Here is a 19,346-nt window from a genome sequence, read left to right on the forward strand (position 1 = left end):
GATAGATAGATCAAGAATATCTAGATTGATAGATAGATAGATAGTTCGATCTCTTGTCTTTCCAGGTGTTTTCATTTGAACCTTACATCTTTCATCTCTTTTTCTTTTGAAATAGAAGTAGGATTAGGAGATGAGGTGAAGGAATGTCCACATGTCTTCTATAAACTTCTTTCTTTCTTGTTTCTTCTTGTCTCTCTCTGTGTCTTTTGGATAGGCATGAGCCCTGAAGAGTTGCAGAAAGCGGGGGAAGACGTGGACGATGGAGGTGGCTACTTTATAATTAATGGGAATGAGAGAGTTATACGCTTTGTCATTCAGCAAAGAACGAACTATCCTATCGCTCTCAATCGACCTTCCTTCGCTAATCGAGATGCCTTCTGTACATCTTATGCTGTTCTCTTACGTAGTCAAAGGTAATCTATCTATAGAGATTCTTCTCCTTCTCTATAGGAAGACTGACAGGAAAGACTTGTCTCTTGTTTTTTCTCCCATCTCATATACATACGTTTAGCTGTCTGTTGATCCATCTGTCTACCTCTATTAGTGTGCTACCTATAGTCTATCTCTCTGTCTACTTTATCTCTCTCCATAGATATATATTTATACATATATGTATATGTATAGTGTATCTACATATATCCCTGGATCTCTTTCACAAATGTGGCAGTTCAATATGCTATGACGGTTAGAGCATGCAGAGACATCTCCGCGCTAATAGAAGCGAATGAATATGTTCCGTATTGTTGGACTCCCTACTGCCTCTTATGCCTGCATGTGGCGACCTCTTCTTTCTCTTCTCTGGGCTAGGCTTGCTCGAATATAGGACGAGGGTGCTTTCCAAAGAGCTTTTTATAGATGAATGGTTTACATATATAGAGAGAGGTCTATTATAGATGCTCTATGTACATAAGCGATCCTACCTAGGATACTTGAACCATGCCTCCATTCACATATCTTTCCTCTCTTTCTTTCTTTCTCTCTCTCTCTCTATAAATATGTATATCTAAGTCTATATCTCTATCTCTCCCTCTTATCTTTCGCTCTCTCTCTTTTTTGAGATTTTATCTGTCGTCTCCATTATCTTCCCCTTTGCTCCTTCATCCTTCGATCACATTCTTTCTATCCAACCTGATGGGACTTTCTTCTGTATCTTGTTCTTTCTCCTTTCTGTGTATTTCTCTCTAGATTTGACGGGACGTCTACTTCGAACATTCTTCTTGATACAGAGGATGGGAGGTGTACATACCGCATTCTGTTAAACCGACAAGAGCATTTTTGTCCTTTCTTTCTTCTTCTGAGATGTCTCGGAGGAAATCTGTCTCTTTCTCAATTGAAGACGAAGATACTTGAAGGCACGTGGAGTGATACAGAGGAGTGTATAGAACTCAACACTCTCATGGAGGAGCTATGGGGACAAGAGCCTGCCTTCGCTGACTCCGATGTCCTCGAAATTCGAGTAAGGAAATCTTCATAATCCAGTCATCTATCTACTCATAGTCTACATGAAAGACACCTCTACTCTCTCTCTAAAGATATATAGATATATTTATTTATCTACCCTAGTTATCGACAGCTAAGCGCATCGGTAGGTAGATAGATAGATTAAAGATAGATAGATAGACTGGTCGAAACATATATATATATATATACATGGGACGACAGACAGGTGTGTATGTGTGTATGTACGTGTAATGAGTCCAGCCGAAGGCACTGTATATAGGAGTTTACCCTAATCGATGGCCCTATGTTAGACATCTCCCCCATGTACAGAAAGCTTTTTCAACGCGACTTCTTTTCTCAGAAAGGAGCTGCGAAAGAGAAAGCTTTTCTTCGTGTCTGTTGTGCGTGATAGGACGTTATCTCAGTTAAAAGGGCATTCTCATCTTGTATGTATCTTCGTATCCTTATGAAATCCCACTGCCTGCCTCTCCATCGTTCTACATGCATGCAGAGAAAGTGGCTTTTTCCATACAAACCACATATACTGTAAGAATCTTCCTCACTAGTCGGACTCACTTGTGGAGGGGAAAGTTTCCTTTCTTCTTTTCTCGGTCTTCTCGGGGTTTAAAACGGCTCTTTAGGAGATATGCAGGAGCATGCAAGCTTCTATCTCTGGTCGGGCTCTATCTCTTTGCATGTCTTGATCGGTTAGCCGGGCTCTGCATCGCCCGCGAGGATAGCTGCCCCGTTCGTACGTAGGCATGCATAGGATATACGGGCAATGTATACATACATACGTGTGCCTACACATACATACTCATACATATTCCCACGTAGAGATTCATGCATACATATGTATACCTACATAGATTTTTATACATGCATGCATATACTTACATGTGCCATACCAGCTTCTTGCCGTCTCGTCAACTGCTTTAAAGGGGCATTTCCCTTCTTTGCCTTTCTGCGACATAGTGAAGACCTCGCATGCACGCATCCTTTTTTCTTTTCTTTTGCATGCACCTTTTGTGTGATGCATGTATTTCTCAGCCTCTACATAATCTAGGAATGATCTTCTGGAAAGGTGTCTCTTGGCTCATGCGACCCGGGAGTTCGTATGAAGCAGCAGGGAGATACATTATCGATCACTTCGTTCTTCCGCATCTACAAGAATGGAGCGAAAAGTTTGATACGGCTCTTCTCATGTATAGAAAGTTACGCCTTCTGAAGAGAGGAAAGATCGTTGTAAGTCGAAGTGGAGAAAATGAAGAAGAAAAGAAGATAGGCTGAGGTGATCTTCTTTTGTTCCTCGCCTAGGTCTCATCTATGCCTGCGTGTAGATCTTGGATAGTATCGTCATCTCCTGCTTTGTGTATCTCTCTCCTCTATATGTATGTCTCTACGGATGGTGCGTAGACTAGAGATAGAGGATACGGAGAGTAGAAAGACAGAGGGTAGGACGACGATGTCTGTATCACTTTACCTCCTTTTTCTTCACGTGGATTGAAAGAAGACCAGAATACCAAGATGAGAAAGACAACGTTAAAGATGTGAACTCTCTATCTATCAACGTATCTATCCTCTCGTCTTTTTCTTTTCTTACTTCTTTTCTCTTCTCTTTCCATGGTCGCTCATTACTCTACGCACACGTAGCCTCTCCTTCTTCTGCTAGCTCATACACGCCTATTCGACCATGTATATGGATCTGGATGTATGTATGTATATATGTATGTATGAATGTGAATGTATGTACGTATGTATCTATAGATAGGCAGATAGATAGATAGGTAGATAGATAGATAGATTAAAGATAGATAGATAGATACTAGGGTTAGCTTACCTTCACTGAAGAATTTTCTCCTCGTTTCTCATTCTCGGTAAACTGTGGTATGTCCTCTGTATCTCCCTCTTCTCTCTCTCTTTCTCTCTATGTGTATGTAATTCTAGGCGGAGAGCCTTGATTCGTTCGCATATCAGGAGATAGTTCTTCCCGGCCAGATTCTTTCGGCTGTATTGAAAGATGCTCTCTTCTCCTGCCTAGCCAAAATGAGACTGCACTATCTACAAGTAAGCCGTCGTTCTTTTCTTCTTCTTCCTTTCTCTTACGAGGGGGGTAAAGGAAGGGATAGAAACACTTTGCTTTACACTCGCTCCTCAGGGTAGAAGAGACAGGTGTGCTCTACGTCTTCCACTCTTCATACACGCATCTCCATAGAAAGATCGGTCGATCGATCGATAGATCTTTGCCTACGTCCCAGAGGATGTGTACGATAAGTCGAGTGTCTCGGTGGCTAGTTCATTTTCTCCGTCTTGGTAGACGTTCCTTTCAGTTTCTTTGTGTCTCTGTTCTTTTCCTCGCATTTTCTCTTTCTCGCGAGAATTCTTCTCTCAGTCTAGTGTCAAATCACTCCAAACCGTCAGCTGCAGTGACGGTATGTCTCTATTCCTCTATGGAAAGAGTAGAAGAATTCTCTTGAGACATTCAGTTGATCTTTCCTCTACATGGACTCGAGTAGGGTTCTTCTCTTTCTTTCTTTTCCTGTCTCCGTAGAAGAGACTTCTCTTTCTTGTCTGTTAGAGCTCCTTCGTTTTGCTGCATGCTGCTGTGTATGGCTCGAAGGAGAAGGCGTCGTGAATGGAAAGGATCGATTCTAGACATGACGCTGTCTATCTCTCCTCGACATTTCTTACAGGAGAAACCTTCAACCTAGGAAGAAGCAAAGAGCCTCTCCTCTCAGTTTCTCTTCTTCTTATCTCACTGCCGTGGACATCTCTCTTCACGTCTTTTGATAGATAAATAGATTAAAGATAGATAGATAGATTTAAGATAGAGAGATAGATAGATTAAAGATAGAGACAGAGATAGATAGAGAGGACAATTAGAGCAATGTGGGGGGGTGACTAAGGGGAGTTCGTTTTGTGTTCGTTCTCTTCATGTGAAGATTTTGTCTTGTTTCATTACCCGAGAGAAACCGATAATTAACTGGAGCCTCGATACAGGGTGGTAAGGTCTTCTTCTTCTTTTCTCCTTCTCCCTCTTCTTTTCTTTTCTCTATCTCCCCTGTGTCTCCTTCTTCTCCTTTGCCTTCCTTCTTATCTTCTACTTCTTCTTCTCCTTTCGGAAAGGCTGGGCTATCTCCGTCGAACTTCATTTTGAGATTCCCGTCGACTTCAAGATTGGCTAAGAGCAAACCCTTCGCTCCTGCTTGATCGAACATACCTGACACTTTCCTTGAAAGACCAAAAGAAACAAAAGAGAGAAAAAGAGAAAAAGAAGAAGATAATGAGAAAGAAACACAACAGATAGGAAACATAGAGGTGAGAAAGAAAGAAAGAAAGATATAGACATTCTCTCACGACAGGCTGGATTTCTTATCTCCCTCCTTCTGCTTTTTCTTTTCTCTCTCTCTCTGTAGTTCTTTCTATCTCTATGGATCTACTTGTAGTGTATCTTGCTTTCCGTAAGGTTCATATTGTATGGGAATTCTTGCATGCATGCGTGCATGCATGCACTCCTTGGCAGTGCGCTTGTGTGGTCTTCGGCTGTCGTGTACATTCTCTCTTCTCCCGTCTTGTATCGGTCCAACTATCATCTACCCTGACCGTAGATACATACATATATGCGTAGGTACACATACATAGATCCTCACAGTCACAAGCTGGAAAATATATGTATATATATATGTATATGTACCCATGAAGCTTAATGCTGCGTGGTCTGCAGCAGGTGTATGTGTAGAGGGAGGATAGTAGCGACGATTCTCTACTCTCTTCTGAAGATGGAAAGAACAAAAGACGACAAAGGCATCTCCGTTCTCTAGAGTCTTTTCATGTTGAGAAATCTACCTCACTCACACATACAGTCTATACAATGCGTCTATCTGTGTACCTTTGCATCTGTACATTTCTGTATACAAGTAGATGTGCGGCTAGCGAGACAGCATATAAGGACCATGGAGTTAGAGTGAAGAGATGAAAAGAAGCATTCTCCACCTTTCTCTTCTTCTCTTTCTTTGATTGCCTTGTCTTGTGGCGGCGATCTTCTCTGATCAGATGCGCTCCGGAGATAGCACATAAACTCTCCTACTTCATGGCTACTGGGAATATTCGCACAACTCAGCTTGATCTTCAACAGGTACACCACACACTATCTATCACCCCCTCTTAATCATTCATCTCTGTCTCTTTAGCTCGAATTCCAATCCTCTTCTCTTGTTCTCCTTTTGCTCACCTTCAATCGCATGCATACATATATTCATTCTCCCGCCCTATGTTCATTCGGTCCCCTGCATGCATCCATGGATTTCAAAGGGTTCCTTGCGTCTCTCTGTGACTTCTCGACCCAATACTTTCCCTTTGGCTCTTCTCCAAGGAGCCTTCCTTGTCATCTCTATCTGAGGTGTGTCTCATGATGTAGATTTCGTTTCTCCATGAGGGAGGTAGTCGCTTCATATCTTCATGATAAAGGAAGCTCTCTCGTTCACTACCTACTTGTATATGTGTCTGTATTACACTATCTGCATGTAGTCCTATCTATCTGCCTATGTATGTGTGTATATACATATGTATGGATATCTACTTCATGTACAGCATACTGATGTGTGTGTATATATGGCATGCGGATGAGTACATCGATGTTCTGTGTCGATGTTCCTTGAGCTTCCTAGCTAGCCATCAGTGGATTCAAGGGACTCCTATGGTCATCTTTTGGTCTATAGCAGTCCATCTGACTTCGGGGAACGGCGAATTTTCGTCGGATGATAGCTCACCGTTACTAGCATTCTCTTTAGCGACGAATTCGCTTCGATTCTTCAGAAATCTAGGCAAAACACAAACCTTCGTCTTCTTCTTGCGTTTGTGCATACGAGCAGTTGAATGTACACCTCTATCATGAAGGCGCGAAGTCGTTCTATCTGAGAGGATAGGATTGTAAGCGTCTTCTCCTTCTCAGGTGTATGTACACCCTCTGTTAATGTCTGCCTGTAGCTATCAGGCTGGACAGTCATGGCTGATCGCTTGAATGTGCATCGATTTCTCTCACATTTTCGTGCGGTCCATAGAGGGCAGTTCTTTACAACTATGAAAACAACGTCGGTACGTCAGAACCTATCGATACTTTCTCGTCGTCTTCTGTATATACTAGGAGGCTAAGCCGTACGTACACCTCCACGCGCCCTCTTTCCTTCAGTTGCATATATATATATAGATATATATATCATCTGAGTTGTTCGTTTCTATCAGAATGGCTGCTATCTGGTCTGTGTATGACATTCTTGTCTCTCCCCCTGTCTATACACTGTCAAGTTCGTCGTTTCTTTGCCCTCCTATGGCCTTATCTTTCCGCTGACTGAGAAAGAGCCAGTTTATCGCGAGGGCCTGACAGATGAAGAGAGCTTGAAAAGGAATGCGAATGCAGCGAGAACCCTCTCAAGCTGTTTGTGTATAGTTAATCGTCAACAAGATCTTAGAAGATACAGAGGGGTAGCGATGCCTGTCTTCACTTTTTTGCCGCTCGAGTTTCGTACATACCTGCGCATATCTAGGCAGCAAAGTAGTAAGAATACTAACCGCCTGCCGTAGCATTTCTATTGAGAGAGAGAGAGAGGTATAGATACATATATATATAGAAAGATATACAGATGTATCTGTGTCGCTGTGAATGTAGATCTATCAGTAGCACTGAAGGAACTGTCTCTCTGACACATGAGAGGAAGCGCCTTTTACACACTTTGATAAGAAGGCGTTAGTAGCAATGCTTCTGGTGGGTTGTCTCTGTTCTTTGATCTGCAGGTTCGCAAGCTGCTTGGAGAGACATGGGGCTTCCTTTGCCCTGTACATACACCTGACGGAGCGCCATGTGGTCTTTTGCTTCACCTCACGCAGTCAGCCGGTCCTGTTGCGCTTCCTCCTGATAGAAAAGTGAGAAATTGCTAGATATCTGATAGGTCGGCTTTGCATAGACCAGTGTGCGGATGACGTACTTCCTACCTAAAGGGATTTTCGGAGTGGGGGAGAGTCTTGTTCAAGAAGAAAGAAAGAGGTTTCTCAAGGAGAAGTATAAGAGTTTACTAGTGGCATGCAGGAAAGACTCTATACATATCTCTGTACATTATGTTCCTCTGACATTATTCTTTGTATGTAAATCGTTCAGGGCATCTATCTGCATGTGACTAAATGTCTTTCTTCCACTTCTCGACTGCATACCCCCCGTGAGGGACCTGTTGAAGTGATCGGATCTCTTACTGTATGTGTATGTATATGTACATATGCGTGTGAATGCATGTGTGTGTGTGTGCGTTCTCTCTGTCTCTGTATTTATATATATATATATATGTATGGGTGTCGTTGAATCTTCGATAGCGTCTGTTTCTCTCCCCCTGTATCCGCGTGTTGTATCTCACCTTTTCTCCCGATTCGTTATCTCATTGGACCGCTTGCTTCTTTGCTTTTCTTCTCAGGCTCTGGCAAGTGTGAAGTTCTTTCTGCACAAACGAGGTGTATGTGTAGATCTAGAAGGCCTCTCAGGCATCCCTGCTTCAGATCTTGGAGCGGCTGCGCGTGCGAGACCATCATGTCTCTCAGCTTTATCAAGCATGACGACGAGGGGAGAGACGAGCTGTCTTGACACCGCAACCTTCCCTCTTGTTGTGGATGGAGCTGTCGTATGTCGTCTAGATCGGAGAGATTTTGCATACTGGCTCGAACTCCTCAGAGATCTCAAGAGCAAAGAACTCGAAAACTTCAAAAAGCATTGGGAGGTCGTCGGCTTTCCACATAACAGGTGTGTATCAGAAAAGAAGAAAAAGGAAGGAAGGAAGGCGGACATCTTCAGATCAGATAGATAGATAGATATGAAGTAGAAGGAGGATGAGAAGGTCATGCACGATAGCAATGAACCTAGAGGAGTGGTTATATATTCATCTTCATGCATGCGATGGACGTGTAGATGTAGTGTGTCTGCAAGAGCCAAGAGGAGGTTGAAATAGAAGACGTGTTATGCGGATTTCTTCTTGATAGATCTAGTTTGGAGGTCGAGGTGTTGTAGTGAATGTTGCAGCTGTCCCTCCTTCTCACATACATGCAGCATCTGTTTCTCAGAACCACAAGTGTACGTACACCTAAATACACCGGTGCGTGAGAAATGTGTAGATATCTCCTGTTCAATCGCTTTCCTGAATGAAGAGCCTGAGAGACGAGTCATAATAGCCTATGCACTCTCACCCTTCCAGTGTCTGCCGAGCATCTCTAATCTCTCACCTGCGTTTCTAGACGCTTGTTGATGGAGGCCTCATGCCTGCGTCCGTCTGCTCGTGTCTTCTTTCACTAAGATCCTCTTTCTCCCTCTGCAAAGTAAAGAGGCGCCCGCGGTGTGTCGTTAGTCTCTTACGGACTACTGCTGGATTGTTTCATTCATCTGAGAGATAAAGACAAAAGACGACAGCTCCTTCTTCGGTACAGACACAAGGTTTCTAGTCAGCGGGGCTGTGAGGTTTCGAACAAGCGTGGGGAGTTTCCCTTCTTTCTTTCTTTCGTAATCTTGTTCTCGCTCGTCGCATGCAATCTGTGTGAAAACGGTCTTTGTTTCTCTCAGCGGTCATCTGGAGGGTATTTTCGTGTTTACTTTCCCTGGTCGACTAGTGAGGCCTGTGCGCCATATTAAAAGTGGAAGGTAAGAGAAGAGTACTAGCTAGCTATCTAGCCAGATTGATTGAGGGAGAGAGGGAGAAAGTTTCGGCTAGCTGTGGTTGTCTCGTGTCTTTTCTCGTCGCTATTTTTGTGTCTGGTGCATATCGCGGGTGGAAAGGACGAGAGTCTGAAGCAGGAGGGAAAAGATAAGAAGAGAAAAGGAAGAGTCTTTGTGTGCTATGATCTAGCCCCCCACAACGTCTGTCTTTGTATAGAGAGACAGTCAGAGAAGCTGTCTCTTTCTCTGCTCATGAAGATCACTTGAGAGAGGCTTGCGACTTTCTCTTGTCTTCTCTGTTCTATGTTTCATTCTCCTACTGATGTGACATTCCTGCTTTCGTCAACTCACTGGACGTCTCCTGTCAGAGTTTTAGAGAGCAGTCTAGCTCTTATTCAAGCTCGCTGGCTATCGTTCATCTAGAATATCCATCCGTCTGGATATTCTCAACTCTTCTCGTGACGTGACCTTCTATGAGCTAGATTGTTAAACCTGCATTTCTTTTCGCCTTGGGTAACAGTTGTACTGTACATACACCTCGTCGATCGACGCTTTCTTGGGGATATACCCTGGGAAATGCCTTTCATCTGAAGGCGTCCATGTGGTATGTGTATATATATGTATGTATGTATGAAGAATCATGATAGCTATTCTTGTTTTCTACAAGACAATCCCATACACATGCAACCTAACTCAAGGGTTTGCTGACTCTTGGTGAGTAGAACGACCACGCTCTCTCCTATCGACAGGAGGATCGGCAGCTTCTCCGTCTTCTTTGCCTTCATCCATCATACGTAGTGGTCGTGAGGCGATTGTCTATCTGTCTATCTGTCTGTATTCTATCTTTCTCATTCTCTGCCTTGTTTGGAGCTGTTGATGTGTGTGTCTCAGGATCGAATACATAGGGCCTTTGATGCAACCCTGGGCAGCTATAGCATGCCGCCCATCAGACGTGGAGCGCAATGATCGGTTGCTTAAGTTGCATGAGCCGATTGTCTCCGAGATTCTCCGATCTTCTTCTAAGCGGTCTTCTTCTCTCGTCTCGACAGCTTCTTCTTCCTCTTCTTTGTCTTCGGATACAAATCTCTCGAGAGATTCTCTAGCTAGCCGGTTTCAAGCTCTCTCTTCTTCGCACAAGACAGGCGATCGCAGTAGCCCTTCCTCTCTAGGCAGCTACCATCATCCATTCCATACGATCAAGCGAGAACCTGCGGACTGTGAAGATTCCGACGAGACAAGTCCACGAGTTCGAGGAGAAGCTCCGAAGAAAGCAGACCCTCCTACTACTACTCCTATTCCTACTACTGACCTCCCTTTACTTGCTCCTGGAGAAGAAGGACCCGATGCGTTGTTTGCGTTTAATGCCCCCGTGAAGTATGACTATGTGGAGCTCAAGCCAACAGCCTTCCTTAGTATCGCCGCAAGTCTCACGCCTTACAGCAACCACAATCAAAGCCCGAGGTAAGAATCGTCAGTCCCCTTCCCCCCCCCGTCTCTTTCTATGACTGACTGACTGACTGAACTAGGGTGGGGAGGAGAGAGTAAGGATTTGTATCCTGTAAGGCATGAGAGAGGTCTTATGAAGAGGGAGCATATCTGTGCGAGGGTTGTCATTTCTATCTACATTCTCTGTTTTGAGGAAAGAGTGAAGGGAGAGAAAGAGACGACATATTCCATCCTAGAATATCGTCGTGTGAGGTTACATGTGTGGCTTTCTTTGTGGACCAGCAGATTTCACGTCTAGATTTTCTTATGGTCTAGAATGAAAGAAGGACAAGGTTGATGGTCTAGACAAAAGGATATTTGACACAAGGGGATGTTTTCTGAGCAACGCCTGTCACCTGAAAAGCATCATAGATACACTGAGAATGCATGCATACATATTCATACATACATATCTATATATCTATATATTTATAGATACACACGTCCATACTACTCATACATACATGTCCATACTTTCTCTTGTCTTTCATCGGAAACATGCGTTACTGTGGCCTTTAGTAGATAGAAAAGTTTTGATGTGGCACATGGATGTATCGGCCAGTGAAGCTAAAGGAGGCTGCTTTTCTTTTGTCTCTTGGAGTGTCTCATCTGCAACTGGGCTAAAAGAGTCTTTTCTAGTCAACAAGAGGCGGTGTCAACATTCTTATCTATTATGCCTCACGTTTTCATCTTCTCATTCAGCACCTGGTCACTCTCGATCATGGGATTCTCCTTATCTTCATTTGGAATCTACACTCTCATATATTCCTCACATGTACTTGTATATCCTTATGAGAATTATCTCGATTATTCTATTCTTTGCTTCTCTTGTCTCCCCGATCTATTCTTCTTATTCATCTCCTCAGTTCACTTCTCGCCTGCCTATCGCTACTTTTTTCTCTCTCTCTGTCTTGATATTTATGTATATCTTCATGTCCGTATGGGTTTCAAAGACGTAGACTCTTCAGAGGGAAGAAGAGGAAAGATACGTTCGTGTTGTCATGTATAGGAATTGCTTGCTATCTCAATGGATGTACATGTGTAGATATAGTAGATCTACATGTCTATATACAGAAGCGAGAGGGCATCTTATAGCAACTGAAGGGACGGACAGCCAATCTATGCAAAGACTTTTTTCCTGGTTTGTGCTTTGATCTTTGCGTGCGTTGTGTATTTAGAAACATCTATCAATGCCAAATGCTTAAGCAGACAATGGGGACTCCGTTTCATTGTGTGCCTTATCGACATGACAATAAGGCCTATCGCCTCATTACCCCTCAACGGCCTCTCGTTCGGACGAATGACTATAGAATGTTCGACTTCGATGATTATCCTAGTGGTGTCAATGCCGTCGTCGCCGTTATGTGCTATACAGGGTAAGTGAGAGATCAAGACCTAGCTGGACAGAGGCTTGCATATGCATTCCTCAGTGCATGTACACCCGGATCATAGGCGAGAGTTTTCTTACTGGTGGCGTGAATACTCTCGTCATTCTCGTGTGCCACTTTGCAGGAAAAGTAAGAAAGGAAAGGTAGAGAGAGATGTGTATATGCGATATATAGAGGTGTAGATGTGTCAATGTATAGAGAGGTGTAGGGTGTATATACACCTGGTGCTTGTCGGGGTGTTGATGTTGTTGACTGAGTTAAGGCCTCCCTTTCAAGTACTCATACTCTAGCCAGCGACACACCGTTTTTCTCAACTCTAACTGCTTGTGGTCTTTGTGTAGATACACTCCACTGAGGAGTTCAGCTTTGCTCTTCTTTCTTGCTGAAACGAAGGAGCTCCTTGCCATAATTATCAATTCATTTAAGTCTCCTCTCTCTGTCCTTTTCTTTAGGGTGAAGAAAGTAAAGAATTTGCTTACATGAATGAGAAGAAGACCATACACATCGCTTTAAATCACCGGCGGTACCGTGTCTTCTGTCTATTATCAACACAGACAGTGGTCATGACTAGCTAGCTACCGATGGCTTGTCTTCTACCTATGCCTTGTCTCCTACTTTCTTGTGGTAAAGATATCCATTCTAACCAGCTTGTCTCTTGTTTCTTCTCCTTCGATAGATAGATAAATGAGATGGAAGAGATATGTAGGTGATGACTGATTTATGTGTGTTTCCAGTTTTGATATGGAAGACGCTATGATCTTGAACAAGGCTTCAATGGAGCGCGGGTGCTTTCACGGATGTGTCTATAAGACCAAAATCGTTGATGCGGCGCCTCCTTCTTCACGAGCGGTAAGCTCATCTGATCTTCTCTGGTATCGTTTGCTGTCTCCTCCTTAGCATTTTCATTGGTATGGGATGCGATGAGCCCATACCTGATCTTTCTAGTGTGTACGTACACATGCATGCACCAGTCCTTTGCCACCGTAGCTAGACATCCTGCAACACCTCCTTCGGGGATATCCGATCTAAAGAAGGACAGGCCAAGCAACTGTCTTCTCACTCTCTTCGCTTCCTAGTGTCTACGACAGTCTTTCTCAGATCGCGCGTATGGTAGAAAGACTACCGAAGATACTGATCTGTTCTCTACTCGTATATGTGTATATACCAAGTGTATAGAATGACATTTGTTTACAAGGCTATCTCTGTTGGTCTTCGCGGTAACCGGATGAAACAAAGAAAGCCCTCATAAAGAATAGACTCCTCTCAAGAAGATCAAAAGATTCTTCCCATGAAACGTTTCCTGCACTCGCGCGCATGCATTCATGTTTTCATCTCTCTCTGTTACTTCTCTTTGTAGGCGACTGCATCGCAATATAACTTTGGTAATTTAAATGCCTTCGGACGGAAGTTCCTACCTTCTCTAGATGCTGACGGTTTTCCACCCATTGGCGCGCAAATTGTCAAGGGATCTCCTTACTGCCGGTACGCTTTAATTCCAACCTCTCTAGACAAACGACATGACTATGTAGGACTTCAGGATCTCCTTGATACATACTCAAGACGACAGTCCTGTAGATAGATAGATAGATAAAGGTGTTATTTGCAGCCGTGTGTAGGTAGGTGTGTCTCTGGGAATGTAGGTGTTGCAGAATTTCCAAGAGTGTCTCTATCCAAGTGTCACTCTGCATGTATAGCTTACTACCGTATGGCGTCCGTATGAAGACTGTAGGCGATAGAATGCCGTCATCTTCCTTTTCTTTGAGGATGGTGCAAAAGTGACTTTTTCGTTATGGTGTTTTCGCCGAGTGTAGCTACACCAGAGCACATAGGAATGTACAAATTGTGTCGTAACTGCGGGTAGATACCACGGAGTAAGAGACTGCGTTAGTCAGATCACCGCATGCATGCATGCTCCCACCCAACTTGTGTGCTTTTGTCTCTTTTTCTGCATGTAACCAGCTCCTCCTTTTTTGCTTTCCATCTATGCCTATCTATGTATATCCACTCGCTTCTTCCTTCAGGTTTTCATCACCTCACGTTGAGCATTTTAGTCGCTTCTTTGTCTCGTCTCCTGTCTCTGTTTGTGGTTCTCCTTTTTATCCAGAGTGCATAACTCTTCAGCATCAGCGACAGTCTCTGGAACGCAGCATGCATACAAGGATGGAGAGCCGGCCTATGTAGACGGGGTGGCGTTTACAGCTCCTCCTGACGCTTCAGCAGAGAGAATTTATCGCACGGGATTAAAAGGATGTAGAGCATCCGTCAGACTGCGTTGTGTACGTAAACCTGTAATAGGAGACAAATTTGCTTCAAGACATGGACAGAAAGGAATTCTCTCCATGCTCTGGCCTCATGAAGATATGCCTTTCTCTGTAAGCGACAACATGCATCCTACTTTCTTCCTTCTTTCCATCATCTCGCTTCAAGACTGCCAGCAGGGCGACCCTACTTCCTTATCATCATGAGTCTTTCTTACAATTTTCTGCATATGTATATATATACGTAGGTATATACACATCTATTTACATATATATACTTATATATCTTTGGGTAGGTACATATATATATGTATATATCGGCACATAGATCTATGCTGATCTGATAGGTGCGATGATGCTGATGAAGTATGCTGAGAAGAGGTCTGTCTGTATACTTAGGCAAGTCGATAGACAGGTGTTGTAGGGGGGGCTCAGGACTAGTCAGGGTGGCGAGTAGACTTGATCTAAACTGACGCGAATGGTTAGTTAGTAGAGATGGATGGACGGACGTGAGAGGGATGCATGCATGCTCGCGATATTTCGTCATCTCGGGAGTGCGGGTGGGAGTTCGGTTCTGTCTTGTTTCTTTCGGTGCATGGAAATACACCTCGTCTACAGTGAAGAAAGCGTAGTAGTAGGCATATTGCATGGAAGAGTCTAGATTACTTTCCAAATGGACAGAAGCATGGAGATCTTCTGTTTAGATTCGCGTGAAGCTGCATGCGTCTTTTTGCGTGTACAGACGTCATCATCTAGGTAGCTAGTTGTTCACTTTCCAGCCCTACGACCTTACCTTGTCTCTATATACGCCTATGGTAGACATAGTGTTCTGCACCATTAGCAGAGGCTCCTGAAGCAGTAGACCTAAGAGCTGAATCTTGTTCTTCTTCTTCTATTCTTCTTCTTCTTTGTGTCTTTTTTGAATATATGCAGGAGACAGGTCTTGTCCCAGATATTCTCTTCAACCCTCATGGTTTCCCTAGTCGTATGACTATTGGAATGCTTATCGAAAGCATGGCTGGCAAAGCAGCTGCAGTTCATGGAGCCTATCAGGTAGGTTGTTCTCTTGACCATCATTCAGACGTTTCTCTCTCCTTTCTTATGGGAGAGGGAGTTGGAAGAGAAGGAATCTTACTTTAAGAAATCGCAGGCAGTCGAGTGATGATCCTTCACCGATCTTATTATCCCTATGCCTACTCTATATGGGATATTCCCGGTGTCATCGCTGTTCTCTTACTAGGACTTATTCACAAGATACATACAGATGTACAGATATATGTGTATGTGCATGGCGTTGCTCTGTTCATATGTAAACTTTTTTCTGGTTTGCCTTGTGAAACTGAATGACTGAACCCCTCAGGATGCAACGCCCTTCCGGCTCTTCCCCCCTCAGACCCCGACAGGCTCAAACAAGTGGCTAGATCAAGGAGGCTATCACGGTACGGTGGGACTAGTGTTTCTCTCTCGAATCTTCACGCCTTTTTGTTGCCTACTCGCACTTTCATACGGTCTTCTGTCTCTAGCATCGCAGTCCTTAGTTCGCGTCTTTGATTCAATAGCAATGAAGATACACTTGAACTCATCTATTCCCCTTTAAATACTGTCAGAGGGACCTACACGGGAGCCTTCTTATGAACTGCCTCTCATGTTTCCTCGCTCTGCTTCTTAATACCTCCCTTGCGGAGGCGCATTCCCTCTTAGAGCTCTATCTCGCGTCTCCGTCCTTTCGTTTCTAGTGGAATTTCTATTGCATGTCATCTTATGCGTATGAAGATTCAGCTTAGAAACTAAGCTCTGGTGTGTATTATTGCATGCATGCATGCACCCTCATGCATCCATACCCTTTGACGTAAGAAGCAAGGTGAATTTTCCGGTCCTACTTGAACAGTGTGTGTATTTCTAGTAGACTTGTTCTCTAATGTCGTGGCGTAGGGTGGGTGAAGCGCGGAGAGAGATACCGAACGCCTAAGGAAGAGGAACAAGCTGAGAAAGAAGCAGAGAAACCTGTCGACTACTTTGGCAAGGCGCTCATGCGTGCAGGTTAGAAGAGGGTGCTAAGTGTCAAGCCATGTGATGAGCCTACTATTATTCCCCTTTTCCTTCAGAACGTCTTCTCTTTCTCGTCTGTATTCTATACATGTTGATAGTTAGATCGAGGGTCTAAGGGAGACTCCAAGTTGGCTGGTCAGGCACATCTGTGCGATCGTAGACTATCGTCACTGCTGACACCGCACGCATGCATCTGACGAGGAGATGAAGAGAAACATCGTCGACATAGTTCCACGTGTTTTGGCGTCTATTCAGGAGTGTCATCTACTTCACTCTTTATCCTACGTCCTGTAGAAAAGAACGGCGTCTCATGTAGTGTGGATCATCTCGCCGTATTCTTGCTTCAACACTCTACAGTTCGTACGCAGCGACCGTGTGAAGCCATGTAGACAGGGGGAAGTAGAAGGTAGGGCAAATGTCAGTTGCGTTCTCATCGACCTCTTTGGCTGTCTGACGAAGTGAGCACCACAGAGGAGAGACTGTCCAGGAGCTTTGAGAGTGTGGAGTTGTGTAAGGATCTTCTGTAGTGTGGCTGGTCGTTTCTCTTTCTCAAGTAGCTCTTGGGCAATATGACTGACGACGGAGACGCATACACATTGTACAGCTAAGCGTTCCATCGACGAGACTACAGCCCTGTCAGAAGTGAAATCCCTCTGTAAGAATGTAGAAGTCTTGACAAGAAGAGTATCACTTCGGGTGGGTTAGAGACGATCCCCAACATATCTTTGGAGTGGTTTGAGCCCGATCGTTCTCTTCTTCTTCTTCGTGTGCTTAGGATACCAGTACTATGGCACGGAAGAACTCTACAGCGGAGTCTATGGTGTCCCCATCAAAGCTCACATCTTCACGGGCATTATTTACTATCAGCGTCTCAGGCATATGGTCAGTTGTTTGCAGTCCTGTTCTCCAGGATGTCTCCGTGTCTCCTCTTCTTTCAACTTGCATGTTGTCTCTCTTCTTCTGAGAGCGGTGACGCTAAATCAGCGGCAAGTGCCCGTGTCCGTAGTGTTGCTCTTTAGTGGCGGAGATAAAGGGGGTTAGCGTAGGACGTCTAGTCGCTCGCCACATCGGGGCCTATCAGATAGATCGGAGAGATGGCTTCCTCACCTGTCTCAATTCGCACAAGCTCTTCTCGTCTTTTACATAGATGCTGAAATAGCAATGCAGGCTGTAGAGATGATCGCATGGGGTATCTGCTGTTCTCTTGCTTGAACGCATGCATTGCAACTTCTTCACTGTGTCTACCACCTAGGTCGATCCGTCTTGGCCTATGTCAAGTGTCTCGCTTTCTTGTCCCTTTCTTGCTTTCTGACTCATTCATTCGTTTCTTAACCGGTAGAGGATTTTCTTCTCCTTTTCTGCTGTAGGTTGTCTCACTTCCAATGCCTTCAGTAGTAGTGGGGATGTCGCCGTTAACTCTAGGGCCGAAGTCACCAGGAGTGGGGTGATAGAGTAGGGAGGAGTCAGCACATAGATATTTCATATCGATGCATGCATGCATACATTGTCAGGTCTTCAGATATCAGTACGGGCAAAGCATGTGATAGTTGATATATCAGTAGACTTCAATCTACACAGGCAGTATTTATCCCTTCACTTTGACTGCTTCTCCTTACAGGTTACGGATAAAGCCCAGGTCCGAGCAACAGGACCTGTCGATGCTCTCACACATCAGCCCGTCAAGGGAAGAAAACGTCATGGAGGTGTGCGTTTCGGAGAGATGGAACGGGATGCTCTTATTGCCCATGGTGCCTCGGCTCTTCTACAGGATCGTCTCTTACATGTGAGATTCTACCTTCCCAAGGGAGTTCCTTTTGAACTAGAAGCTGTCGTTCTGTTGGAGCCACACCCCAGTCAGCTCTTTTTCTTACCCTGTGTGTGTCTTCGCTTGCTTCACTCGGTTAGGAGCTTTGTAAGTATATATATGTCTCTCGCGTTTCTGGCATGCTATAGTAGAAGGAAAGAAGGTCAGCTGATGCAGGCGTTGCCGGTGACCGTAGGCGGAACGGATTTCATTGCTTATCATGCTGTCTTGTCAAGTTCTACCTGACTTCACCCCTCACTTCGTCTACACACAGGTAGCTCCTCATGGGGTATCCGAAAAGAGAGCATTTTGCTTCCTTGCTGCGTAGGGCTGCCACCTCGCCCTGGCAGGACTAGTAGTCTCATCGACTGCAGCACAGTGTGTGTTGGTGGCCCTCGTAGAGCCAAAGTGTCAGTATTGGCGTAAGTGAGACACGAGCTATAGAGACTCATCCCTCTTGAGTAAGAGTAGGAGTAGGGGACACCGTTCTTTCTCTTCGATAAGACATGAGGCAGCGTATGTCTCGACTGGAATCCTTTGCCTCTTGTTGCAGTGCTCTGATGCGCATAAGACCTTCTGCTGCCCAGCATGTGGAAGCATCTTAACTCCGTCGCTCTCACCCTCTCTTCGTGGCCGAACTGTAGGCGGCAAGCGACCTGTACCACTGTGTAAGGTCTGCAGAGTCCCTTGCCGTCTCATTGTCATTCCATATGTCTTCCGGTAAGACCATGATGAATGTGCTGGGGGAAAGTACTCTCTCTATATAGTCGTATTCCTCAACTCCTCTCAGTATTCTTCTTATTCCTATTAGTAGTAGAAGGTCTTCTGGACCGATGAAAAAAGTGGGTAATAGAATGTCTCAAGATACCGTCTGTTTTAGTTCTTGCAGTCTTCATCTATTCCACATGTGAAGGAGGAGAAAAAGATATTCCCAAGACATCGCATGCATGCAAAGTCAAAACGCTATCGCTTCGTAAACTTTATAGGACTCCAAAGTGTAGGGCCATTCTCAAGAGCTGAACCTCTTGTGGTAGATTCTCCTCCTTCAACTTCTGCTTGTTTCCCATGACTCATTTATACCCCGGGTGCAGCACTTGCCTTTATCAGTGGGACGAGAGTCTTTATGTCCTCACCTATTTTAAAAGAGAGAGCTATCATCTTGCCTCAACCAGACTCTTCTTGTCACTTTCTCTTCTCATGATTTAAGACGTGAGTTGTATATATGTATGTATGAATGT

At 44.4% G+C, this 19,346-nt stretch overlaps 2 protein-coding genes across 2 annotated transcripts; one reads left to right on the top strand and one right to left on the bottom strand.

Moving 5' to 3' along the window:
• Positions 1-209: 209 nt before the first annotated feature.
• On the top strand, positions 210-18,832 carry CSUI_008300 (dna-directed rna polymerase i subunit; the record flags this gene model as incomplete). The annotated part of the gene is made up of 20 exons (XM_068068434.1): positions 210-413; positions 1,186-1,456; positions 2,491-2,685; positions 3,388-3,507; positions 5,494-5,575; positions 6,427-6,534; positions 7,231-7,359; positions 7,899-8,221; positions 9,032-9,109; positions 10,016-10,585; positions 11,788-11,985; positions 12,732-12,846; positions 13,355-13,479; positions 14,102-14,369; positions 15,189-15,308; positions 15,616-15,694; positions 16,188-16,295; positions 17,080-17,186; positions 17,923-18,087; positions 18,662-18,832. Exons 5-20 carry the CDS (start codon positions 5,531-5,533, stop codon positions 18,830-18,832), a joined length of 2,709 nt encoding a protein of 902 aa, XP_067919589.1. The 5' UTR covers positions 210-413; positions 1,186-1,456; positions 2,491-2,685; positions 3,388-3,507; positions 5,494-5,530.
• On the bottom strand, positions 4,404-15,760 carry CSUI_008301 (ccaat-box dna-binding subunit related protein; the record flags this gene model as incomplete). The annotated part of the gene is made up of 2 exons (XM_068068435.1): positions 15,755-15,760; positions 4,404-4,660 (listed from the first exon to the last, which is right to left on the bottom strand). A coding segment is annotated over exon 2 (255 nt), but the record flags the coding sequence as incomplete, so codon positions are not given.
• Positions 18,833-19,346: the final 514 nt, after the last annotated feature.

This window comes from Cystoisospora suis, assembly GCF_002600585.1.
Source record: "Cystoisospora suis strain Wien I chromosome Unknown contig_4614, whole genome shotgun sequence".
Lineage (NCBI taxonomy): Eukaryota > Apicomplexa > Conoidasida > Eucoccidiorida > Sarcocystidae > Cystoisospora > Cystoisospora suis.